This window comes from Castor canadensis, chromosome 13, assembly GCF_047511655.1.
Source record: "Castor canadensis chromosome 13, mCasCan1.hap1v2, whole genome shotgun sequence".
Lineage (NCBI taxonomy): Eukaryota > Metazoa > Chordata > Mammalia > Rodentia > Castoridae > Castor > Castor canadensis.
In genome coordinates, this window is record NC_133398.1 from 71,672,097 (window position 1) to 71,699,870 (window position 27,774).

At 43.2% G+C, this 27,774-nt stretch overlaps 1 protein-coding gene across 3 annotated transcripts in view; it reads left to right on the forward strand.

Annotated features, from left to right (window-relative positions):
- The first annotated feature begins 222 nt into the window (after positions 1–222).
- Positions 223–27,774, forward strand: part of Entrep1 (endosomal transmembrane epsin interactor 1) — a 64,796-nt gene continuing 37,244 nt past the window's right edge. The window contains exons 1-2 of one of the 3 annotated variants that reach the window (XM_074052001.1): positions 223–392; positions 11,735–11,791. In XM_074052001.1, coding sequence (XP_073908102.1) covers positions 11,780–11,791 — 12 coding nt within the window. In that variant the 5' untranslated portion in view covers positions 223–392; positions 11,735–11,779. Of the gene's footprint in view, positions 393–779; positions 1,412–11,734; positions 11,792–27,774 lie in introns of those variants that run through there. The other 2 variants (XM_074052000.1, XM_020179476.2) reach the window with 2 other exon arrangements.

The window sequence follows — 27,774 nt, forward strand, 5'->3', positions numbered from 1 at the left end:
CTTCTTTTTCCTCCAGGATCAGTTTATTCCAGAGAGCAGTCCTAGAGCCCATTAAGCACAGGTGCTTCAATAATTTAAAGAGTATATGTGTAAACACACGTACGTTAGCAATTCATCACATTGCCGGTTGAAGTAAGTAATGACCAAAATAAACACAGCCTTCACAAGCAGAGCATAAAAACTGGCACATATTTCCTTTGTTTATTGAACAGGTGGATATTAAATACCCGCACCTTACCAATAAGACAAGCTCTCTAATACTGGACTAGATGCAAATCGACACTGCTCTGATTCTTAGCTGGAAAAAAACTCCATTATCATCATCTACGGTATGAGTCTTTGTACGCATTACAATTCTTCCGAGGGAAAGGTATATACTTCATCTTGCAAAGGTAAATTTTTTTTTTGAAAGGTCTAAAGATGTCTCTTCTATTACCAAAGGAGATTACGATTTTATTAGGCTATTTCCTCCGAAGTTTGGGATGCTATTTTCTACCAGGTGATGCTAATTAGCTCCTGAGTCAAAGCCAGGCGCGGTCTGTAACCCTTGCCACGCGGGCCCTTGGTGGGACCTTCGGGTGGCCGGGCTCCGCTCCTCTCCAGCCCCAGACCGGCGGTGGGGACAGCCTTGGGCTGTCGGGGCCAGCTCTTGGCGGAGGCGGGGACCGTCCCAGTCTTAGGGACTTGGAGGCGGGCGCGGGCTGGGCGGCGTCCCCGAGGCGGTGGCGCACTGGCGAGGCGCGCGTCGGGGACAGCGCGGCGAGCGGCCCGGCCGGGGGGCGGATCCGCCGGGGGCAAGGTGGGTGCGGCCGGTGGGAGCCGGGGCCGCGGCGGCGGCGACAGCAAGTGGTTGGACCGTGCGCATTTCCTTCCCTCCTGTCGGCCTCGGAGCCGCCCGCCCGCTCGCCTGTGCGCGGTGCCCAGTGCGCGGCGCCCTCCGCCCGGCTCCGCTCGGCGACTCGTCCCCGCCGCCGGCCGCTCCCTTGCCTGCCCCTCCATGTCTCTGCCCGTGGTTCTGCCGGGCTCCTGCTGCCCGGTGGCGGGGCTCTCGGGTGGCCCGCAGGCAGGGGGCCCGGGCACGGTGGCCGCTGCCTGTCAGGAACCGCCGCTGCCCCCGCTGCGGCCGCGCTGGCCCCGGGGCGCGCTGCAGCCCCCGGTGCGGCCTCGCTGCGCCGCCACCGCCACCGCCACCGGGGTGCTGGCCCCGCCGCCCGCGCTCGCCTCCCGCCGGGCCACCACCGCCGCTGCCGCCGCCCCGGGCTCCGCGCTGCTGCCCGCCCGGCCGCTGCTGTCGCTCGGGCTGCTGCAGTTAATCCTGGGCTGCTGCATGGTGGCGCTCAGCTTCGGGGCGCTGTCGCTGAGCAGCTCCCCGCAGGTGAAGAACTCGTGCCCGTTCTGGGCCGGCTCCTCGGTGAGTCCCGTGCGCGGGCGCCCTGCTTGCCTCGGGTTAGGATCCCCCCCGCAGCTGTCCCCCCTCTTTTAGGGCTGCATTTGGGGAGCACAGACCCTCCGGTTATTTAAAGTTTTTGGAGACGTTGAGAATGTGTGTATCGGGGGAGGGGGGGGTGGAGTGAGGACGGTTCAGAGACAATCTTAAATTCAAGGGTGCACCTGGGGAGGCTAAAGGATTTTTATTGTACCTGTCAAGTTAATAGCGTAAAAAAAAAAAAAGTGTAGCGCTCAGAGATTGGAAGGGCGGGAGTGGATGGCATGAGTGTGGGAGAATGATCACAAACTTTTCCGGCCGTTGAGACTTAATGAATTTCCAAAGTAAGCTCCGAGAGGCCAAGGGTTTGATTTGTTTTGCTCATTGATGTATCGGGGCTCGTCACGGTGGGTGTACTTGGGGGATGGGTAGAGTGAGCGGTTGGTGGGTTGACATCATTTGTTTTCACTCCTTGTTGAGACTCACGTAAATGTGAAATGTACCTGGTGTTAGACGACTCCATTCTATCAGAGGAGCACTTCAGAGGTAATGAGAGGGTGTCTGTAACTGCCTGCTTGTACCTGGTCATTAAACGAGGTCCCTAACTCCACATAGGTTCCTGGAGCCTTGCAGACTGCTGTGCAGAATTGGATTTTCAAAAAACAGAACCTGTCATTATGGATGAGCTCGCCAGAGCTGCAGGAGCTCGGGGGCAGGTAGCTGGAGATGTCACGCCCTGCTCCAGGACTAGTCCTACCTCTTTGTCCAATCAGAAAGGCTAATCCCTGGGGCACAAGGGGCAGCCTGGCTGCCAGTGAGCAAGTGTCGGTCTCCACTCAATGGTTACTGACCCCTGCCTCTTAATAGTTTCCCAACTTTCAGGGCATCCAATCCCTTAAGGTCTGCGGGGGCTGAGAGACAAGGAACAGGTCTTTGTGGAATGATTTGTAAGAGATGAGTAAGTTAACGACGTGTCAGTGAACGAACTCAATCTAAAAGCTTGGCAGTGCCTATAGTTTTAACTTAGATCTGTAATGAGCAGAAACTGGGCTTTTGCAGGTCCACACCTACCGAGGTTCAAGACCAGATGTTAAGAATGTAGGGAGAAGTAATTGAAAGTAGGGTAATTGTTTGAATAAGAACATTTAAGAACACCGGGTTCTTCAAGCCTAACCTGAAAATTTCTACTTGATCCCATGCCAGTCCTCTTCTTTTGAAATACTTTGATGTTGGTTGGTCCTGTTGCCATATGTTCTGTGCTGTGGTGAGTGAAGTTCACAATTTGCACATCCTGTAGACCAGTCCCAGCTCTGTGACCCTGTCCCTGAGCCCTGCCACTGTTCTCTGTAAGTGCTCTGGAAACCCCACAAGGCTGGGTATTACAAACAAGGTAGCAGTTAAATTCATCATGCACCCCATTCCACTACATTTTGGGCCACATTCAACCAAGTGGTAACTGTGTTTCATTCCTCTAAAAACCCCGGGTCAGAATCTTGCATACATTTTTTTAAAGGGATTTGCTCTTTGTAAAATCATAATCTCTTGTTTTCTCAAAGATAGCTAATTTAGGATTATGAAACATTTTTTTTTCTTTCCTAAAGTTAAAATCTGAAATTTGTTTGCTGTAAATAAATGCACTTAGATTTGAGTGGAGTCGCAATTGGACTTGATGAATTATAAAATAAAGGACACAAGGCCAGAAGATGCAGGCTGATGTTGTGGACTTGCTGGCTGGCAATGTCTTTGTCCCTAGGTCCTAGAGAACCACAGCATGAGAAAGGATCAGGGATCTGGAACGGAAAAGTCCTCTTCCATATGTCACCACCCCAGTCTCCCAGGTGTGCAACCCTGTGACCATTGGTTATTCTGATTTTGGTGACTTGTTCCTGAGGCTGACCTCAGAATTTGCAAGTCACAACAGAACCAATGGACACTATGGCTACAGAACAACTAAATATGATTTTAAGAAGATGCATTGGATGCTGTGATTATCTTGGTGTTTTAGGGGGAAAAACTTACTTGTGTCCTATGTTTTGAATTTATGTGGGTTTTTTAAACCCCTGTATTATGAACACTTTTAGATTTATACAAACACTATAGGGTGAAGCCATGGACAGCCCTTATCCCACTTCAGCAATGGTTTCCTCTGTACCCTATTCCTGGGCTCCTTGCTGGCCCTTGTGTTCTGATAGGCCCCAGAAGCATCAAACAGGGCAGGAGTTAGGTCCTTTGTGCTCCCTACTCCACTTGTCAGATGAAACATTATTTTGAATGAAATCTCATTGCGTCATTTCAATGTGTACAGAGTTTTAAAAAGACAACACAGACATTATAGGTAGCATAGAAGTGCCCAGGAAGTGTTAAGTACCCCCTTGCACTTTTAATATTTCATTATGAAAAAATTTTAAAATTTTAACAAGTGTTCAAGGTACAGGCAAATGACTCTACATTGGCCATTCATCAGCTTCAGTAGCTATCAATGTCTGCTCACTTTATACCGAACGCCACTCCCCCTTCTTAATACCTGCTGGGTTATGTTAAGGCAAATTCCAGTTAACACTTAAGTCATTAAATATTTCAGTGTGTATTTCTAAAAGAAGGGGCCAAATGGCACGTTGCCGTAATCCTCATAGCTAAACTAAGTCTTTTACAACAAATAGCTGAAAATTATCACTTGAGGGCTGCAGAAATTAAAAAATGAAGCAAAAAAAACCCCTTGAGAGTTAATTCACCTGCCAGACAAGTCACCCATTTTAAAGCGTACTATTTCATGGGTTTCAGTACATCTGCGCAACTGTCACCGCACTTCATTTTAGAAAAATTTCATCACTGCAAAAACCTATTAGCAGTTACTCCCCATTCCTCTTCCCCTGCCCCACACCTCTATCCAGGTACCCAGTGATTACCCTCCTTTCTGTCCCTATAGACTTGTCTCTTCTGAATATTTCATATAAGTGAAACCATGTCACACATGGTCTGTTATGACTGCCTTCTTTCACTTAGCATATTGTCAGGGTTCATCCATCTTGTGGCATTTATTATTAATTTATTTGTGTTATTCGTGGAGTGAGATCTCATTGTGTGGACATACCATGTTTACTTGTCACAGAATTGATTTTTTTCTGCAGCAGCACTAGGGCTCGAACTCAGGGCTTTGTGCATGCTAGGCAAGTGCTCTACCTCTGAGCTACATCCGCAGCCCCACTCAGATGTTTTAGTAGTTTAATGAAATTGCCAGCTAACTCTCCAAATTCCTGTGTGAACACAGAAGAAGACTCTCACATTTCAAGTTTTGAATGACTGTTAGGTATTTTATAGTCTGCTATATCAACTAAACTGGCTAATTTTACTAAAACTCTTTTGTTTTTTGTCAAAATTTTGGTTATGTGTCTGATAAGAAATCAGGTTGAAGGGACAAGCATATTGAAAATATTATTTTGTTAAATACAGCATGGTTCAAGGATAGTTTTCCATACATATACCTCTGTAGAAGTTCTCACTCTGAACTTGGAACTTTTTTTTTTTTTTTTTTGGTGGTACCAGAGTTTGAACTCAGGGCATCAGGTATGCTAAGTAGGCACTCTACCACTTGAGCTACTCTGCCAGCCCTGAGCCTGGAACTTTAGCAGCTTCCTGCAATTGTCTGACCCTGAAGCAGTATTTTATCTATTTAAAAATACATTTAAGAATTGACAACTCCTATAAAGAATCTTTTCCATACTTTACATTCATATTTTCAGGAGCATGAAGGGAGCATGTATAATGTAATCTTATTTTAAAATAAATTTTTATTAGGGTATATTCAATGTAGAGATGGGATTTTGGTTAGATCACCCCCACCCCCACCAGCTTTCCCCCTTGACCCCTCCCTCCTCGCCCCACTTCAAGCAACTGCAAACGGTTTCTTTGTTCTGTTTCATATAGGCATATGAAGGTATATACCCTCACCTTAATCTCCTTCATTCACCCTTCTCCCTCCCATAAATACTCTCCCCCACCACTACACCTATTTTACAGTCCTGTCTTTTGATATTAATATTGAAGTTGAAGTACCAAGGGGTTTCTCAATGCTTCCCCACTGTGAGTATACTTTTCTCTGGTGCATTCATCCCCTTCCATTGCTCTCCCTTAGCCTTTTACCTCCGACCCCTCACCCCCCCCCCCCATTTTTCAGTAATCTTATTTTTTTGAACACTCTTTTTTTTTTTTTACTTTATCTTTGGCTAATAATTCAATATATTATTATTCCTAAAGTTAGTGATGCTAAGAGGTTAGCCACTCTCAAATAACTTGGAGGCTGGGCATGGCAGAGCAGGCCTTTAATCCCTAGCACTCAGGAGGTGGAGGGAGCAGGTTGAGAGTTTGAGGCCACACTGGGCTACATAGTGAGGTACTGTCTCATCAACACCAAAGCAACAACATCAAAAGCAAACCAGCCTGCAGTTGGTGGGTGACTGAGGTAAGATCTCAGTGTCTGTGTTCAGGCCCAGCTGTGCTGGCTTTCAATTTTGGGATTTGTTTAGCTACTATTAATTAGATACTACTGGAATTGTGGATGACCCAGTCAACCACACTGAGCTAGTTACGCTGGTTTGTCTGTCTGACTTCAGAAAAACAAAATTCTGTCTGTGAAGATCCCGACATGTGTGATCCTTGGGAGATGCTTCAGGCAAGTGGCCAAGAATTGGTCATTGGGTTTTATCCTTCTCAGGAGCCGCTGATGTCCTCTATCATCTGCACACATCCATTTCCCTCTGCTGTAAGTCAGCAATCTGAATTTGGATCACTCCTTTCTTGAGTTCATGATTTTTGGACAAGATTTCATTTTCTTGTTGGGCATCCGTGGCTCAGTGCCAGTAATCCTAGCTACTCAGGAGGCAGAGATCAGGAGGATCATTGTTCGAAGCCAGCCTGAGCAAATAGTTCGAGAGACCCCCCCCCCCCGCCCCCATCTTTAAAATATCCAACACAATGCAGGGCTGGTGGAGTGGCTCAAGTGATAGAGTGCCTGCCTAGTAGTGTGAGGCCCTGAGTTCAATCCCCAATACTACCAAAGGAAAAAAAAATTCACTTCCTGATAAAGAGACAGACATTGGTAAACCTTAAAATAAATCTTTGAAAGAAGATTTCGATGACTAAGCAAAAAAAAAAGAATGGCCCAAGGAAGACATTAACAAAAATTCTGAAGTCTCTACAAGTTAAATAATAGTACATATATGATTTCTGTCACACTCCTGCAGTATTTAAGGGACATTTAAAATAGAATTTGTGGAGTGAATTGTTCTTTCTCAGTCCCTTATTTCACATGACAGCAGAGTCACATATGTAAGCTCTGTGCCTTGAGTGAGTCTTTGAACCCTCAGCCTCAGTTGCTCATCTGTAAAATGGGTAGGATGAGTCTTGTCTCAGGATCACTTTTGGAAGGTAGTCAGCATATGGGAAAGGTGCTTAAGGTGGGACACCAGCACAGGCCTGGCTTATACTAGAACCCTGGCAATGCTTTTTAAATGCCAAGGCAATTTGTAATTAAAGTGAACAGGCCAGTTTTTTGCAGGGCATTTTGGTAACTATCAGGTGTATATTAGAAATAGGCAGTTGTGCCAGGAACAGTGACTTATACCTGTAATCCCAGCTACTTGAGGAGTGGAGAGGGGGAGGATTGAGGTGAGGGTGTGCTGGATTTCGGACTCATCATCCCAGCTACATGGGAAGCATAGGACAACCTGGCCATAAGCTTGAGAACCTATTCAAAAAATAACTAGAGCAAAAAAGGGCTGGCGGAGTGGCTCAAGAGGTAGAGTGCCTGCCTAGCAAGTGGGAGACTTGAGTCCAAACCTCAGCATTGCCAAAATAAATAAATAAAAATAATAAAAAAAGAAATAGCCAGTTGTGCCACTTTGTCAGTTTTTTTAATGAGTCATACTAGACAGGAAGGAAATCTCTCTCTCTCTCTCTCTCTCTCTCTCTCCCCCCCCCCTCTCTGTCTCCCTCTCTCTGTCCCCCCCTTCTCTTCTCTCCCTCTCTCCCTCTCCCATGAGCACACTCACACGATTCCATCACTGCTAGAAAAGCTATAGGGCAAGATAGGTTATTGAAGGCTTTGATGAATTATTTGTGCTTATTTACAAAGTAAACATGGGGCATTTACAACATGGCTTTTTTTTTTAATCCCTTTGTTTAGATATAGCACCTTTTCACAAATGATCCAGAACATTTTTGCCCTCAGGCATGCTAGTGGATTAGTCATGAAAAATGGGGCAGTAGAATTACAAGCTTTTGATCTTAATGATTTGGTTTTTAAGCTGGAAGATTAAGGCCCATTAACCATACTTGGTGGGTAACACTGACTCGCCTGGAGTGTCTCAGGGGCCCTCTGCATTATCAGAAAAAAAGAAAGGTCTCCGGGTTCTTTGTAAGCTACAAGGAATGAGTCACAAGTGTGTGACACAAAAATTATAATAGACTCATTCTAGTGTAGAGATTGCTTGGTGTTAGAGAATAGGCTCTTGCCTGTTCATGGGGCAAGTTGCATCCTGTGTGGGGTGAAAGGGGTGCTGAGGGGGTGGCTTTTTGCTGCTAGGGCTCTCCATTAGGAAGCAGAGGTGGGGTTCATCAGTGAGCAAGCTCCTCCCGTTTCTGTTCTCTTTCCTCATCCATCCATTCTTGGACTTTCGCCATCACTCAGCGTGCCTTCCAGGAGCCTTTGGTGGCACCTGAGTGAGGATGCACAGGTCCAAGCCCTCACAGATCATCAAACAAGTAGCAGCGTTGTGGTGCAATGGGAGGGGAAAGGCTGTTGTCACCAAGGGCGGCAGAGGCGCTAGCTGCTAGCTCGGCCTCTTTCCCTCCTCCCTTCCCCATCCATTGAGGTGAGTGTGAACTTCCACTCCTCACATCTTGTGCTCTGAGAGGATTCATGCCCTCTGCAGCACCTATGCTCTGCAACCTTTCTAGAGGCTTCTGTCACTCTAGCCCACCTTCCTCTATTCAGCTTTCCCCCTTTCTCACTCACGGGGTTTCCCAAGAGCCTTGGGGAATCATTGGGCTTCAGAAGAGCAGGAATTGGGTGAAAGTTCATGGGCTGTGCACAGGAGGCACAGGACTGAGGAGGGCAAAACTGCATTCCGAGGGTACTGGGGTGTTTCCTATAGCCGCCGATAAGAAGGTTGTTCACACAAATCCTGTCGGGTGTGTGCGCTTGAATTGTCAAACAATCTGAGGCTGGGCACAGTGGCTCACATTGGTAATCCTAGCTACTTGGGAGGCAGAGATTGGGAGGAGTGCAGTTTGAGCCTGGGCAAAAAGTTAGCTAGATTCCATCTCAACCAATAAACCAGGCATGCTGGTCCATGCCTGTGATTCCAGCTATGCAGGTGTAAGTAGGAGGATTGTGACCTGACACTGGCCCTGGGCGAAAAATGTGAGACCCTACCTGAAAAGGAACTAAATCAAAAAGGGCTGGAAGAGGCTCAAGTGATAGAGCACCAGCCATGCAAGTGTGAGGCCCTGAGTTCAATCCTAGTACCACCAAACAAACAAAAAAGGCCCAATTCAAATGGAAATGGTGTCTTTAAATAGTTTGTCTTACATCCATGAACTTGGTGTATATTTTGATCTGTTTGGCTCTTCATTAGATATTGTCCCCTAAGCTTTATATATCTCCTCACCAAGGTCTTAGGTACCTTTGTCAAACATATTTTGAGATGATTAATACTTATCTCTCATATACATCTTTTACATATTTAAAAAAGTACATTTCCTATAGTTTGTTGCTACCATATATAAACAAAATACCACTTCTAAAGGAAGAAATAAAGACAGAACTATAGTTCTTTTTGTCTCAGAGGTCCTTCATTGGAAACGACACTCCTGTCTATCAGAATATACTAGAATAAAAAAATATCAATACCTTCCAATTTAGCAATCTCATTCCTGAGACTTTACCCAATGCAAACAAAAGTGCCCGTTTTTAAAGATAGATATGACCATGGATGTTTACGGTGGCATTGTTTGTGAGGGGGGAAAAACAGCGAATGCCATGAATATGGAAATGGTTGACACATCGGGTGCAGCCACACCACGGAACATTACGTAGCCACCAAGCCAAAGTGAAGACAGCCATTGCAGTGGACTCAGAGATTTGCACCAAGTCTTTATTGAGAGAGGAAAAGAAGAGGCGGAAAAAGTCTTTTATGATCTGTTTTTGTAGAAATCACACCTGTGTACGTTCAAATACACGTGGTGGCATGGCTATGACAATGTAGAAATACATACATATGTAAAATGCGTAACCACACTGGATTTCTGGATTGTGAACGTGAGGGAGGTGGGATGGGTAGGTCTAGGTATGTCACTTTTCCGGGGACTTTTCTGTTCTGAGCTGGCACTTCATCTTAATGCTATTGTTCTGATGGAAAACACTGTTCCACAAAGCTGAACCACAGGGGTCTCCATTGGGGGCTTGGTAACACTGGTTGCAAACACCAGTCATAAGTTAAATAACAGTGATGTTTTTTGCCTGAAGCAGGGTTGGTGTTTCCCTTAAGGGCAGTCAAATTTTCAGTTAAGTTTTTACAAAAACAGCTTGCATTTCCTCAGCAAAGTCCAGGGGCGGCAAGTGGGTGGCTGGGAGGCGCACACACACACACAGAGCACATGTGCCTGTACACCGAACGTCAGGATGTCTGAGCACTCTTTCCTCACTCTGAGGTCAGTCTTTGGAGCCACGCTTCTCAGGAGACCATAGGGAGGGCCAGAGATATGAAATGACTTGGCCAAGGTCATGGCATTAACTTTTTGGAAGCTGAGTCAGGGTCTGGAGCCAGGTCTCATGGATTCCATCTCCAGTGTGCACAGTAGACCCCATCCACATGCTCAGGGTAAGCCACACCTGCCCTGAGTGTCACAGGCAGGCAGAAGTCACTTAGGGGGAGGAAAGGGGACTGCAAGGGTATATAGTGCTTGGTGGACAGGCAGACATGTACACACAAGGGGGATACACAGAAAATGTTCCCTGCCTGTCTGCCTGCACGTAGTTTTGGTTCTGGGTGGGCAGACTTGCCCCCTGCTGGATTTGGTGTGGTGTAGTGGAGTGATTCACTCTCAGCTGGTGTGAGCTGTGTATTGCAAGTCATCCGTGTGCTGTGGATTTAAAGCTATGCTGTAAAATCCTTCTGGTTTATACTTCATCAGCAGTAATTGAGAACTCATGCGCTGGAGGGATTCTGGTACGTGAGGAGCCCTCTGTTATCTGTGTGAGTAGATGTAGATGTGCTTTCTCACACAAGGGTGACTGTGCCCAGGTGGCATAGGACATCCCCAGGCTGAATAATTTCTCTGATTATTCTTTCCCAGTGGCTTGGGGAACTGTGCTATCCAGAAGGCAAATGGTGGTTGCCAGTTTATGTTTTGGCAACATTCTGGTTCTTGTTAGTCTGTTGTTTATTGAAGTGTCATTTTGCAACATGCGCTCTTTTTCACTTTAGTTCTTCATTCTGTGGAATAAATGCCCAGGGACACCATTAGTTACCAGCCATATGACAGGCTCTATGCTGAGCTCTTTGCTGGGGTGCAAAGATAAGATAGGAGTTTGTGGTAGAAATTACTATAATTGAGAGGTTTTGAAGGGAAAAATTCTATGTAAAGGTCTTCTGGGTTATGGGGTGATGAGCTCAGTGAAGGGTTCTCAGAGGAGGTGCATGTTAAGTAGGGTCTTGTAGGATGGGTAGGAGTTCTCAGGTAGTTAGGACCACTGTTGGGAGGAGAGGGCACTGTACAAAGAGGAAGAAGCCCATAGCCCATGAATGTCTAGGACCTGGTCTAGAAAGGACAGGTGTGCCAGGCAGAGAGGTGTGTGGTGAAGGGGCAGGGGTGCATGGACACCAGGGTAAGACATGGGCAAGGGTCTTATCTATCATTTTGAAGATCTTACCCTGTCCATGAAGGGAGGGATATGGCCAGATGTACATCTTATCCAGGCTAGTTCTGGAAGCAGGGCGCTTGATTGAAAATGCTGAAATGCTGATTTGCTCTCTGACCAGAAGGAGAGGCTAATTTGTGCTTATGTGTTCTTAACTGACACCAAGGAAACGCATATATACTCGTTAAAAAAAAAAAAAGGTTTTTTGTGGGTTTGTGAGAGTGCAGAGTGGTCTGTCAGACTTCATATAATTAGGGTTATTAATTGATTTAATATCCCTGAAATTAATTGAAATTTCAGTACTTTAGAAACACATTCTTTTGAGCCCGGGGGTAATTAGTTGGAATAAGTCCATTTTCTGGACTGACCATTCTGTTTTATCTTTACAGGTGATACTCTCGGGAATCATAGGGTTAACAACTTGGAAACGGCCCATGATACTCCTGGTATGTGTAGATCTTGTCATTTCTTACTCTATAAAATGTGCCATATGTGAGGTCTGTTTAAAGAAACCATTGAAGAAATGCTTACACTTCCCTGTTTATTAAAAAATAAGTTAAAGGGCAATATTGGAAGTCAGGTGTTCTCATAATAATCACAGAAGATGATGATTTTTGGTTTTCTGCTTCGTTTTAAGCGTCTTACCTACCTGGTGCTCTACCTGTGTTTCTGGTTCCAGGATTAGATTCACTCTGAAGATGGAATTTTTAAAACCTAGTTTCCATGGTCAATTTTGACCAGGCACAAACGTCATAGTCCTCTCCGGACAATGTAATGAAACCTGCTTCAGAAACTGTTACCTTCCATGGACCTTGTTCAGCCCTGCTCTCAACCATGCCTCCACACTCCACGTGTTTTTTAATTTTTCATTCTTTTGAAGCACATCTTGTATATTAATCCCAAATATATGGCTTTTTGATTGTTAGAATGTTTTGGTTGGACAAGCTCAGAATTTTATTGCTTAGATTTGCTGTGCTGTCTTTTCAGAACATAAGTATTATAGTTTCTTAGTAATTAGACATTTACTGTTGACTTTATGCTTTTGTTACTGAGGTAAAGTTTATATTACAAAATGAGCCACTTTAAAACGTGTGCAATGCAGTGGGAATTAGAACTTTCCCAGTATTATCCTGTGTTTTTATTTGCTCTGTCATGTTGATTCTGAGACTACTGTAAAAAACACAATTGACCCTGGAATGTATCCAGCCTCCATGGATGAAATATTGGATTTAGGAAATTCAACTTGAATTGAAGACTACTTAACAATTTTTTTTTCCTGTGTAACACCTCTATTTTTCTATCATTTTCTTGAGATGGGGTTAAATGATTTCCTAAAGTCATTTTGTGTATATTTAATAGTTTATCATGAGCAGAGTTTGCTAGGCAGTAAATACAAAACCTCTTACATTGTTAGATGCAAGGAAAAGAAGCACCTGTGGAATCTTTGTGTCTGAATAGTGGATACAACCCTGCTTTCTTGACCTTGAATACTGAAGTAACATTTTCAGCTCTGCAAAGGTGATGCAGACAACATTAATAACTCCGTCATCTTGTATTTAGTGAAAACTCCTTTAGTATATTCGGAAGAAGTAAACTGACCATGTTACATTCGAATATATTCAGTAACAGGAGAGGAGGAAATGACTTTACAACCTCTGTTGTGAGTGGCTGAGGTGTGCTTTGCAGCAGTGGTGTGGAATTACAGTTTCTGCAGGAAAAGTTTGATGGTGTTCATGTTTGTAGTAATATTTGATTATAGGAATCACCTTTGCAATAACTTTTCCTATTGAGTCAATATTAAAATAAGCAATTAAGGTAAGTTAACATAAGAAATTCTCTTATGATATTTATACTCTGAAAATTCCAGATGACGAACAGAATATGACCATTTGCTCTGGATAGATTTTTAAGAAGATCTACCTTTTAAGACATTTATTCCTTTATCTTTATTTTCTTTTGGAGAGGTGGTTTATATATTTATTATGTGAGCTGAAGCAACTGGAAGCAAAAATGTCCCTAATAAAAAGGTGTCTTCTTTAAATTCCTTTCAATTTATTTGTCATCTTTGTTGGAAAGATGTACTTTGTGGCAAAGCTATAATCAGTGTGTACATACTATATTGTGCACTGCCTTTTCTGCTTATATTAAGTTGATATCACTTAATATTATGTTTTCATGTACAGGGAGGATTCTATATGCTTATCACTTAAAAGTCACTAAACAGCCTTCTCTTATATTTCTGTAACATCATCAATTACTATTGTGTTAACATTTGAGCTTTTTATATTTTGGTGCTATGAATTTAAAAGGTTGGTAGAGATTGTTTTAAAATGTTAATCAGTATCAAGAATTGAACTAGGAACTGAAGATGTGTCTCAAATGGTAGAGTACCTGCTTTGTAAGTGTGAAGCCCTGAGTTCAAACCCCAGTCCTGCAAAAAAAAAGAATTGAACTTGGAAAAGCTTTCTATCAGTCGATCATTTGAACCTTAGTCAATATCATGCACAAAAGATCTTTAGTTCACATAAATTAATGTTATACCAATATAACCTTCACCTCATGCTTTGTAATGTTAAAAAAAATGAAATGAAATGAAAGGAAAGATGTGTGATAAGGTGAAGGAAACTGGATGTGCCAATCAGATGCTGCTACTTCATCCCTTTAAGAGCTACACAACTGCCCAACACACTTGCCTTTTCTGAACCTAGCATTCTTTTCTGCTCTGAGGGGACAATTAGTGATAGCAGATGTAGCTCTACCAGACCCCTTCCTTGGTGGATATGGATTCTTCTTTCTTTTTTTCCTTCTTTTCCTTCCTTGTTGTCCAGCCTCCTCTCCCTCAGCTCCCTGAGCTTAGGGAATTTCCAGTAGCTGATTTGGGGGAAGGTCATGTTCCATGTGAGAAGCCAGCGGGGTCTGTGTTCTCCCCTTTACCTCCTGTGCTGTCTGTTTTGGGACTTCTTCCCTGGGCAGGTTGTTGGCCTGCTCCCTTTCTTCTGGCTCTCAGTTCAGGACTCTGCTGCAGAGGTCTCTTCATTGATCACCCTGAGGACGAGGTTCCTGGGATCAGCCTCTGAACTCGTGGTTTGTCATTTGTTGTCTTTCTTCCCCAGGAACTAGTCTGTTCTATGAGTACCTCATCCTTGTCTTTCACCCTCTAGTGCAGGGTCCACATGCTCAGTACACATTTGGGGTTGACTACGGTGTTAAATTGGCATTCAGGAAGAAATAACTTTGGGTGAGTTCTCAATGTTTTCATTTTGTCTTAAGTTTCTTTCACTCACTTTTCTTCTCCAAAAGTCTGTATTTGTCCCTTCCCCTGCCATAACTGCAGGCTTTTCGGGGAGTATTTTGGTGGTGTGGAGGTGGGGGCAGGGCTGGTCCATGTTGGAGCCTGTGAGAGGCCAAATGTTCTCACTATTGTTGGGTGAGCACCAGTGACTTTTGAGTGCTATCCTTCATGATGGCCACTGTGGCTGTGATCACAGCAGGTTTGTACCGGTTTGAACAAAAGAGGGTCATTTTGACCTAATCCCTTCAACCTCACCTTTGTATGGGATGTCAGAGGTGCAAGCTTCATTCAGTGAGTTCTCTTCCTCATACTGATAAAACACTCATGCATTCAGAACAAAAATAATAATATTGGAAAATAGGATTTAAATACTTGTGGCTATGATTAGGATTAAGTTAGGAAGTATAGTATTCTAGGTTGGTATTTTCCATAAGAGCTGACATTTTCTGTTTTGAAAAGGTTTGTATTTCTTCTAGACATCATTCCTTTTTCTTTCTAATAAAGTGATTTGTAAGTGTTTGGAAATCACAGACTTGGTACTGGAAATGGCCTCAAAGATCATCTTGTCTAAGTGTCTCAGTTGCAAAATAGAATTGTTTTAATAAGATGGTTTTATTTTCTATTTTTAATGCAATTGCCTTTAAAATGTTTTATTAGCATACACTAGTAGTACAGGGGGGTTTCAATGTGATATTTACATATGTGCTTACAACGTATCTTAATTATATTCGCCCTCCCCATCATTTTCCCTCATCCTCCCCTCTCCCCCTTTTGAACAGTTTTAACGGATTCCATTGTTCGGTTTTCATAATGTATACAAAGTACATCTACCATATTTGCCTTCCTTCATCCTCTCCATTTACCTCCCCCCTTCCACTGGTACCCACCACAGAAACATCTGTTTTACCTTCCTGTCCTTTATTTTTTTAAGTGTATGTTGATTGTTCAAGGGGATCTTGCCTTGGCACCACATGTGTATATGTCATATTTCAATCAGATTAACCACCTGTATTACTTAACCTTTCTCTATTGCCCTGCTTAGTTAGTGGTACATTTAGTAAAAATCACCACTGTGAACGTTTGGCCAGTTCTCTTGCCTATAATTTTGGCTGCTTAGGATGTGGTAATTTGAGCTGTTTTTTTTTTTTTTTCTTGGTGGTTGGGGACAGATGGCCTTCAGACTGATAAAAGGACAGCTCTGTTCCTAAGTACCAGGATAGAAGGCTCTCCCCCAGTGATCTTGTCAGTTCATAGGTGACTTATTTTCACCTATGGTTCCCACTGATTTGCACCCCAGTTTCTCTTTTAACTTTAAGATTACAGTATTTAAGATAAAATTTCCTTACCCAAAGAGTTTAGAAAATGACTTAAGGTGAACATTTTTTCCCCATCATTTAGTCCAAGTACACTAAGTTTTTTTTTAATCTGCTATGTCTTGGAGAAAAAGTCTTGGAACATCTAGACAATTTGTCCAACGAGGTTGAGGACTCAGCCTCACTAGCCACTTGGACTAGTTATGTTCCAAGGTAGATGTGATGTCTTCTTTCCTGATGACAGAAAGAATTGGAGTAGTCAGGATGATCATGTGCAGTTGAGGAGCCTGGAAAATGAGCTGAGGTGCTCTGGCCTTGTTCAGTCTAGGTCCTTAAAACATGTTTCACGGCTACAGTGATTTGTCATGAGTCCTTATTTCATAGATTCTGAAACCTGGATTTTATTTTATTTATTTATTTAATTTTTTTTCCTTTTTCTTTTATTATTCATATGTGCATACAAGGCTTGGTTCATTTCTCCCCCCTGCCCCCACCCCCTCCCTTACCACCCACTCCGCCCCCTCCCTCTCCCCCCCACCCCCTCAATACCCAGCAGAAACTATTTTGCCCTTATTTCTAATTTTGTTGTAGAGAGAGTATAAGCAATAATAGGAAGGAACAAGGGTTTCTGCTGGTTGAGATAAGGATAGCTATACAGGGCATTGACTCACATTGATTTCCTGTGCGTGGGGTGGGTGTTACCTTCTAGGTTAATTCTTTTTGATCTAACCTTTTCTCTAGTACCTGTTCCCCTTTTCCTATTGGCCTCAGTTGCTTTTATGAAACCTGGATTTTAATGCTGACATGTTACCACTAATTATCAGGTTACCTTGGGGAAATCTCTTAATTTCTGTGTTTATAAAATGAGTGGCTTAGATATGAACAGTATTTTAAAGTCCTTCTAGCTCTCATGTTATAAATTTCTTGAAATCTCTCTAGTTACCTTGATGGTATTTTAATTTAAATGGGCATTTCAACAGACCAGTTGAAATGTAATCAATAAAGTAAATAAACTGAAATAGTATGATTATTTCTTTTTCTGTGGTGCTGAGGTTTGAACTCAGGGCTTCACACTTGCTAGGCAAGTGCTCTCCCACTTGAGCCACTCCACCAGCCCTATTCACTTTCTTTTTAGACATAAAAATGGCTGACTGGCCATGATGACACATACCTGTAATCCCAGCCACTCAGGAGGTGGAGGCAGGAGGATTTGAAGTTGAAGGCCAGCCTGGGTAAGTTAGCCAAGGCTCTGTCTCAAAGTAAAATTAAAAAGGGCTAGAGATGGAGCTCAGTGGCGGAGCACTTTTCTAATAAGTCCTTGGTATAGTCCCCAGTACTTAAAAAAAGAAAAAGAAAAGAAAGAAGAAAGATGGCTGTTTTTACTCTTCAGAATTATGGATGATACCTACTTGTATGTCTGTAATGCTTAAGAATTTATGAGGTTCTTTCATACACCTGTTCTTGTGGGACTTCTATGGCAGGGAGGGAATATTAGCTCACCAATTGACTGGCTGTCCAGTTGGCCATCAGATGAACTATTCTGAGAAAGAACCCTGGGGTTTGTTCCCACTCCAATGCTTCTCCCTCCTCCCCCATTAGCAAACTGTTAGGTACTTGCTTGAGACTGACCACAGCTTATTTTTGGCATAAAATCTAAGTTAAATAAGTTGTTTTCTCACTCTTGACTGTCCAATTCTTTTTCAAGTTCCGAATTTGCAAAAGTTTTAGTACTTCACTCCAAAGAGCCTGGCAAAAAATAACCAAGACAAAACAAGGTCCAATTCTGCTTCTCAGTCCTGTCACTTTCAATGAGGCCAAGACAGGATTGAATTTGTTCCCTTGTTTGTACATGGTGTAATGCACCTGTCCTCAGGATTGTATGGAGGAACAGAAGACATAATTTGCATGGTCTGATGCTAGGCAAGCAAATACGTGTATTTATTACCTATCCATTGAGAAAATCTCCAGGAGAGCATCTAGTCACTAAGTAACCCATGGCAGGAAATGTGCCTTTGGGACCTGTCAGGGTGCCAGACTAGGTTCAGGCTCAATGTGACCTAGTGCGTCAGTAACAGAACTTTCTCATCTCATCTGTATCGATCTGGGATTTAATTTCTACCATCTGCCATGCCCTAGCCCTTTTTGGCTTCAGTTGTGTTTTAGGAAGGGTCTCTCACTCTTGCCTGGGCTGGCCTGGAACATGACCCTCCTACTTACAATCCCCTTGCCCCCACCCTTCCCCTCCATGTAGCTGGGGTGATAGGTGCACACCATCATGTCCAGTTTATTGGTTGAGATGGCTCTCACTAACTTTTTGCAGGGCTGGCCTCCAACCACAATCCTCCTGATCTCTACTTCCTGAAATTACAGGTGTGAGCCACAGTGCCTGGCCATAGAACTTTCATTTCTCTCCTCTGATCACTACCAAGGACTGTGCATCAAATAAGAATCTGGGACCTAGCTGGGCAGGTTGGTGCACATCTGTAATCCTAGCACTCAGGAGGGAGAGATCAGGAGGATCACAGTTTCAACATCAGCCTGGGCTATGTAGTGAGACTCTCTCCCCACCCAAAAAAAAAAAAAAAAAAAGAGAAGAAGAAGAAATGGAAAGCACTGTGGGTGATCTATTTCTGGGATGAATCCAGACCTAGGCAGGCAGTACCCTTTTTTGCAAAGGGGTCTAAAACAATGTGTATGTGTTCTAAATAGCAGGTGGAGTTGGCAGCATTAGGAATAGCCAAAGCTTAGAAATAACCTTTCAGTGAAGCTGAATGTTAGAATGAGAGCGCGCCTCAGACCAAACTCTGCTACACATACAAAACTCTTATTAGCTACCAGACCTGCCCCCAAATTTGTCCACACCCTCCACTCTGAAGCTTTGGAAGGATAGAGCTAAGATTTGCAGCAAGCATCTAAAATTGAGCACATGAACAATGTTTCTGAAAGTACTTGTCTCAGATACCATGCTTGATTCTCTGAACACCTGTTGATCAAGCAAAGCTACGTATCTTACACTTACTTCAATAAGAGAGAACGCCTTGCCAGAAGTTCCCAGGAAGGGTGAGTCAAAGAGAAGGTATTTGTATGATCTTGGGGCACTGACTGGGGATGTTTTGAAGGTGAATCTTGTAAGACAGGAGCTGGTTGGGATTGGGCAGAACCCAAATATGTCAGAAGAGCTGTGGATTGGGAGGTCAGCGAGAAAGGGCTTGTTACCTGAGCTCTTAGTCTTGATAAACAATTGATTAGTTTGCAGTCTTACTTTTGAGGAATCAGTATTTCCTGGAGCAAGCAGCTAAGTTATCTCTTTTCTTGTTCTTAGCATTGTTTAATACCAGGAAAGTATGACCTATCAGAAGATTGATTAATTTAGGGACAGGGGCTTGGGGATGTTGCTGAGTGGTATATTGGCTGCCTAACATGTGTGACTGGGTTCAATCTTGAGTACTGTCCAATTCTTAACATCTTTCATGTTAATTAAAGAAGCTCATTTCACCAATGACATGGCATTTCCAGATTTTCTATGCTAATTTAGCAGTCTCTTGGATGTCGTTGGGGAATAAAAGAAGCAGTCTTCTGGGGTTTGGCCTTTCTTATAAGTGCTAGCTGACCATTCTGGAATGTGAATTTCTGATGGGCCTTCAGATGTAGCTTGGACCAGGCAATAGGTACACAGACCTAAAGAATTTTGTAGTGCATCACAGACAACTGCAGTGGTAGGAGATGCTAAAGGAAGGCCTCTAACCAGCCTTTCGTCCAGGCTTTTTGGGCCCAATGGTCAATTTCTGAATATGGTTTTGAGAATACTGACCAGACTCTAAATGATTTGGGACCAGATTGGTTGGGGAGCATCTTAGATGTATCATGTGAAAAGATATAGAATAATAGGTACGGTCCCAATTGTGTGGCCAACAACCAACACCCCTGGGGAGTTAGTTTAGGTGTTTGCAATTATGTGGAAAAATTCTAGAAGGATATTATAAAGCTGCAGTGAGCTCCTTTGTTGAGTGAACTGGGAATGGGAGGGAGGAAGGAATCTGACTTTCCGATTTGCTTGGAGAGGACTGTGTGCTGTGCGTAGAGACTTTCAGCTTAGTGATCCTTTAATTTGGGGCAGCTCAGTATCTGCCATATCTGGACTCTTTTTCAGACTGGATGTCTATTTGTGAATCTTGTGACAGGAAGACCTATGCTGACCCTTCTGAGTCCAGCAGCCTGGATGAGCCTGTGACTTTCACCCACTAGTGCTCCTGCCCAGAACTCTGCAGCTGGGTGTCCAGTTAGAGTAACCAGGGGCGGCTTTGAATTCATTAGGTAAGGAGGCAACTGTACCCAAGGCTGGTGACAAGAGACCTGGTTTTCCTGTGGTGTGACCTCGGTAGAGGTCCCAGAACTCAGCTTCCTTAGCTCCTTCCCAGATTCCTGAGCCTGGTTCCTGTGGATTCTGTGAGCTACAAGAAATTCCTTTTCTGCTTAAGTAGCTGAGTTGGTTTTTCTTATTCAGAATGTAACCAAGAACTCTGACTGTAGTAGGACTGTGATCCACCCTCCCTTCTTCCCCATGAATTGAGTAACTTTTGTGATAACCGTTCTGAAGTTCAAAGCCAGATTTATTTTTAAACATTTGGGCATTTATGGCAATTCAGTAGAAGAACAAGAAACTGAGCAGTGCTCGGTCCAAATGGATCTATGGTGAGCGCTTGGCATCAGTGGAAAGGATTGGGTGGAGGGGTGGGGGTGGGATGGTGTCTGACCAGCTGTGATGTCTCAGTGAGAATGCCACAGAGTTGCCTGGCGGAGCTCTTTAGTGAAGAGAAAAGGCTAATTTCTAAATGGATGGTTGTGTTAGCAGGTATTCTGCACAGCAGTGGAGGGGAAAGAGTTTAGATTTGGGGATTTGGGTCAGGTCCAGCTCTGAGTGCAGTACTTCACCTCTCTGAAACTATATCCCATTTTATTCCTTCCTTCCTCCCTCCCTCTCTCCCTTCCTTCCTTCCTCCCTCCCTTCTTTCCTTCCTTCCCTCCTCCCTCCCTCCCTTTCTTCTTCCCTCCCTCCCCCCTCCCTTTTTTCCTCCCTCCTTTCTTACCTGCCTCCCTCCCTCCCTTCCTCCCTCCCTCCCTCTCTACTTCCTTTCTCCCTCTCTCCCTCTCCCCCTTCCCCTCCCTCCCTTCCTTCCTCCCTCCCTCTCTACTTCCTCTCTCCCTCCCTCCCTTCCTCCCTCCCTCTCTACTTCCTCTCTTCCTCCCTTCCTTCCTCCCTCCCTCTCTCCCTCCCTCTCTACTTCCTCTCTCCCTCCCTCCCTCTCCCCTCCCTTCCTCTCCCCTCCCTCTCCCCCTTCCTTCAATAGGGTCTCAGTTTTTTATGCCCATGTCAGGCTGGACCACGCTCCTCCTATTTATACTTCCCGTGTAGCTGGGATAGCAGGTATACACCTGTACACCCAGCTTTTTTATTGATTGAGATGGGATCTTGTAGACTTTTTGGCCTGGGCTGGGCTGGGCTGGAACTGGGATCCTCCTGATCTTAAGCCTCCCAAGTAGCCAAGATTGTAGGCATGAGCCACTGGCGCCTGGCTGCCATTCAGCCTTTGCCTATAAATAGTTTCTCAAATAATGAAAACCAATAATGGCAGTTACAGTGTACTTGTTATGTGAGTGTTATTTTATTGGTATGTTAGAATTGGGTTCTTTATTTCACATACACCTGAGGGCTTCATAGAAGAGTGCCAGTTCAGTTGCTCCCATATTCTCTCTCTCTCTCTCTCTCTCTCTCTCTCTCTCTCTCTCTCTCTCTCTCTGTGTGTGTGTGTGTGTAATGTAAGCAGGGGTCACCTGCAAACCTGCACAGTAAAAACCTGTTTTGCAGCTCTTAGGTGATCTCTATCCCCCAGTCAATAAAAAGATAGGGATTTAAAGGGACAAATAGAAAGTTACTGCATTGCAGTGGTATTTTGAGTTCTCCTTCCTTATTGTATGTGTGTCTGTGTGTGTGTTGGGGGGGGGGAGGGCAACGACTTAAAGATCAGTACTTGGAGAATGTGAGATAGGGTCCCAAGTGTTTGTGCTGGTGTCAGGCACGTGCCTGGGGAATTGGAAGGGGCCTCAGGTGGAAAGTACCAAGCCCTACATGCGTACTTCTAGCTGGCCAGATGCCTCCCCCGCAAGAGACGGCTGGCCTGGGGTGAGGCCCCTAGAGGAGTGGGGAGACCACAGCAGCGGGAGGCTGGGTCTGCACTGCTGGATGCCAAGTCACGGAGCTGCCACTCAGCAGCAGGTGTCTTAAAGAGCCAGTGGAGGCCCTATTGGAAGGGAGCCCCCTGAACACACTTGCCACAAGCAGACATTAATAGTCAGGTGATTAATAGACATTAACAGCCACACCTGCCCTGCCCCTACTCCCTGGCACCCAGATGACCATCTACGGGAGAGGTAGAGATTGCAGCTACTCCCCTTCCTTCCCACTGTAGGCTTGCTTGTTGCTTACAGTAAGAAGCTGACACCAGGGAAAGAAACTGGAATTCAAGTAAGTTCCAAGTTTTCACTGGGACACAGATCTGGCCATTTTAATTACTGACTTTTAATTGTGACTTGCAGTGATTGGAGCACGTTTTATAATTTTAAGTCAAGGACCTGGCTTCAAATATCTTCTTAAGGGATTAGGAATAACTAAGCCTACAAAGTAGACTTGAACAGCATTGGGGAAAGAACAATGTGGTTTTCTGCTGCCCCCAGAGGTCCCACTTGTTCAAGGGAATAGTGCCATTATTTATTGTGACACTTGGAGCATGAGTGATTGTGAAGAGAAGGGAATGTAATCCCATGTTACTCAAAGGAGGACCGTTTTGAGCAGCCAGCTCAAATACATTGTCGTTTCTTGTCCTCTATTATTTACTCAGTAGCATGCCATTTTTTTGTTTGCTTCATTTTTGGACCAAGACTTGGATGTCTAGCTTTATATTTTTCCTAGAGGTTCCAAATGATCCTTTATTTTTACATTTTTGTTAGCATATATTGACAGTACAGGGGGAATTTGTTGCAACTGTTCTGAATAGCCTTGCATCGTACAATGGTTAGATCACCTCCACCACCCTTCCTTCCATCCCCTCCCTGTTGCATTTTAAGCAATTACAAGAGGTGCCATTATTCTATTTCCTTTATGTACAGGAAACTCATCAACCATATGCCCACCACTTACTGTACCTGTATTACAGGCCTGTCTTTTATTATTAATTCCAAAGTCAGTGTTCAAAGGGGGTTCTCAGTGCATCTCAGCTGTGAATACGCTTTACTTTGATCAGTTCAACCCCCTCTGTGCTCTCCCTTACTCCTTCTGTCCCACCACCCATCATTTAGCTGCTTTCAGTGCGTGTCGTTATGTCCTCTACCTGTGCAGATGTGAAGTATTACAATATTGTTGACTCTCTGTCATTCTTTTTTCCTTTCCCTCCTGCACCGAGTTCCATAGGATAGTTCCACTGTTACAAACATGTTCTACGTGTAGATGAGTATATTATCCTTTTCTTTCTTTTGGGGACAAGAAAAAAAGTACCTCATTTTTGAGATTATCTATTGTTTATTCTTTTTCATACAGCTTTATTAAAATAATTGATTTACCATAAAATTTACCCATTTAAAGAATATAGTTCAATGATTTTTTGTATAGTCCCAGATATGGGCAAATTTGCTACCATCAATTGTAGATTACCACCCAAAGGTGGTGAGAGCCACTTCCCATTTCCCCATAATTCCCTCAGCTTTAGGAAACCACTGGGGCTTCTTCTGTCTCCAGATTTATCTATTCTGGATGATTTAAATACATGTAATGACAAAATTATGTGATCCTCTGTGCCTGACTTCTTTCACTTGACATATAGAGATTCCTAGCATAATATTTTTAAGGCTCATCCATGCTGTAGCAACTATCAGTTGCCCTTTGTATTGCTGAGTGATATTCTGTTGCATGGATATACCACATTTTATTTATTTCCTCATTGGTTGATGGACATTTCCATTTTGGGCTATTATGAATAATGCTGCTATGAATATTAGTGTACAAGTTAGTTATTTTTTTCATGGGCCTATTTTCATTTCTCTTGGGCATAAGCCTAGGAATAGAATTGGGGAGTCATGGGGTAACTCCATGTTTAACATTTTGAGAGAATGCTAAATTGTTTCCAAAGTGGTTTTATTTTGCCATCAGCAATGTTTGAAGGTTCTGATTTCTCCACTTTTTTGCTAGCACTCCTGTCTATCTTTTTATCATAGCCATCCTTTGCAGTGTGAAGTATCTCACTGTGGTTTGACATGCTATTGAAAGCTTCTTTTTGTGTGCCTATTGGTCATTTGTGCATTTTTCTTTGGAGAAATGTCTATTCAGCTCTCTTATCCATTTTGCAATTGGATTGTCTTTTTATTACAAGTCCTTCATAAAATTTGCAAGTAACTTATCTAATTCTCTGGGTTATCTTTTCACTTTCTTGATAGTGACCTTTCGAGTACAAATGTTTTTAATTTTAATGATGTTCAGTTCATCCATTTTAAATTTTGTTGCTTGTACTGTTATACCTAAGAAGGCTTTGTCTAAGCCAAGTTGATAAAGGTCTATTCCTGTATTTTTTTTCTGTATTTTATTGTTTTACATGTTATGCTTAGGTCTATGGTTCATTGATATAATTTTTGCATATGGTGTAAGGCAGGAATCCAAGTCCATTCTTTTGCATGTGGGTGTCCAGTTATACCACCACCATTTGTTCAAGATGCTTCTTTATCCATTGAAATATCTTGGCACCTTTGTTCAAAATCTATTGACTGTGTGAGGTTTATGTATCTCGTCTCCTTTCTTTTTAAAAAATATCTTATTGGCTATACCGGGGTTTGAACTCAGGGCCTTTGTGCTTGCCAGGCTGGTGCTCTACCACTTGAGCCATGCTCCTAATCCTTTTTACTTTAGTTATTTTTGAGATAGGGTCTCACTTTATGCCTAGGCCAGCCTGGACTGTGATCTTCCTACTTATTCTTCATGCGTAGCTAGAATGACAGGCACGCCTCACCATATCCAGCTATTTGTTGAGATGGGGTCTCAGCAAACATCCTGTACAGACTGACCTGGAAATACCATCCTCCTGATCTCAGTCTCCCAAGTAGCTGGGATTACAGGCGGAGCCACCAGTGCCTGGATCCCTTTGGGCATTTCTTCCTGAGATCTTTAGCATCCTGTTCTACTTCATACTTAATTGTTTTCCAGGCCTGCTGCACAGACATCTGAACATTTCTTTTCTTTGGGTTCTTGGATTGGATCCATTGTTTCTTAGAGCTTATGTGTTATTTTTCCTTGAATTCCTTTTTCATTTTGCCAGAGAACATTCTCAGATAATCTTCAGAAAGTAGTGAGGGAAAGTAACTCCCAGTCTTTGTATATCTTGACGTGCCTTTGTTTTTTCCCTCTCACTTGAATGATGAGATCGAATCCTGGTTCAAAAGAAAATTTCTTCCCAAATTTGAAGTCATTGCTTGATGCCTTTTGTCAAGGATAAGAAACTTGATGTTTCTGATTTTTGTTCCTCAGTAGGCACACTCTTACTTTTTTTTTCCTATATGGAGACTTTTAGAGTCTTTTCTTTACCTTGATATTGATAGTTTGGTTTTCAAAAAGAAAAAATCATGATTCTCAAGCAAATATACAGGTGTCATTAGGAGAAAACACTACTAGCTAGTACAAAAAGATTTCAGATGCTAAGTGTTCATAGGCAATGTTAAGAGAAGATTGCTAGGATAGATACAAAACTGGTTATGGATACCAAGGCTAGCAACTGTAACCTTGAGGTTTTCTGTCCCATCAGACAGACATGTTTTTATTTCTACCAAAATAAAATCTACAACATAAACTTTGCCCCCGTAGAGCCGTAAAGTAGGCAATTAAATAAATAAGTAAATAGAATACCCAGGAAACTCTTTTTGCCTAGTTCCAGGTTTCAGATAATTTTCCTGACAGTCTTCTGAAGATTCATGAGGATATGTCTTGATGTTGGTATTGTTTCCTTCATCTTTTGACTATTCAGGGAGTTATTAATCTGAAGACATGTCGCTTTTCAACATTGAGAATATTTCCTTACTGTTTTTGTGATTGTATCCTTTCCTCCACGTGCTTTGCTCTTTCTAGAACATCAAATAATCAGATGTTGGAACTCTTGCATTGAACCTCTTTTTTTTTTTTTCTCTTTTTCAAAATCTCATAATTTCTATTTCTTTGTGTTTTAATTTATCTTCTGGGTATTTCCTTAATTTTTTCTCTTACTATTATATATTTTTGACAGTTTTAATTATTTATTTTATCCTTTTTCATAGCAACTGTTCTTGTTTTATGAGTGCTGGATTTTCCTTCTCCCTTTGAAGGTACTTAGGAGACACACTTAACATTTTTTCCTTCTCTGAGTACTCTGTTTTCTTCATGGGGATGAGTGGTTCTGGTTGACATCTTGGTCCTTCTTTTGTACTGTTAAGTTTTTGCTAATTTTTTTTCCTGTGGTAACAACATAAAGTTACCATTTTTAATCATTTTAAGTGTACAGTACAGTGGTATTTTAACATTCAGTGTCATTAAGCATATCACATGTTGTGTAATCATCAACACTATCTGTTTCCAGGACTTTTTCATTCCCCCAAACAGAAACTGTACCCCGCTTATATAACAACTCCCCATTTCTTTCTTCCCCCCAAGTCCCTGGCAGGCACATACTATTTTCTGTCTCTGGGTACCTCATGTAGGTGGAATCATACAGTACTTGTCTTTTTTGTGTCTGGGCTTATTTGACTTAGCAACATGTTTTCAAGTTTCATCCATGCTGTAGCATGTGTCAGAACTCCATCCATTTTTTGTGGTTGAATACTATTCCATAGTATATGTTGGCCCTCACCTCTTGATATGAGGGGCAGCACTGAGTACAGAAGAGGAAGGTCTCTAAGTACTGAGGGAGGGTGGCCTTCTTTGGAGATTGTTGACTCTGGTTAGCAGATTCTTCTCATGAGCTATGATCTTCATGACTGGGGGAGTCGTAAGGCCTGACTCTAAGTTGCTGAACTTTGGAATAGGGACAAGAAGTGAGAAAACAAAGAAAATTAAAGATGCACAAGGAAGAGCCAGAAGACTGACTGATGGAGAAAGGAGTGTGGAGCCTCAAGACCCATAGATCTTTAAAGCTAACTCTCTGCTCTCTCATCTTCACATCCACAAGTTTACTCTTTCTGCTTCATTTGCTTCACAGATTGGGTGTGGACCAGTTCAACTTGTTAAAACAGCAAGTGTCACGTGCCACACGGCCCACTGACAGTTTCTCTTGAGAGGCTCAATAGGAGCCTTTCCCCTGGTCCTCGCACATGTTCCCGAGGAGAACGTGCTACATTAGGGCTGGTAAAACAGGCCAAGGTAAATTGAGGAATTATGGAGCCAGACACATGCTGAGGTCAACCCCTTCCAGCCAAGCCTGATTTCTGGCTCATGAGAAATGAAGAAAAGGTGCTGGAAGGGACGCTGGGGGATTTGGAAGAGAAACTGGGTGTAAGGAGTCCCTGGTAGGCAGAACGTGCTTTTCAAAGTGTCCCTGGATGTACGTGTGCACCAGAAAGACACAGCTCCAGGTCGTGAGTGCTTTTAGATCTCGTCAAAGCTGGGTCCCAAGTTGATGAACGTTTGTGTCTCACTCTGCAAAGCAAGAGGCCTTTCACCCCATTACGATATTTTAAATTCTCTGTAAAAAGAAAATGAGGGGAGAGTTGTAGTGCTAGCAAGTCTGGCCCTTCAGTGTCTTTGAGAAGAAAGGGAGACAGA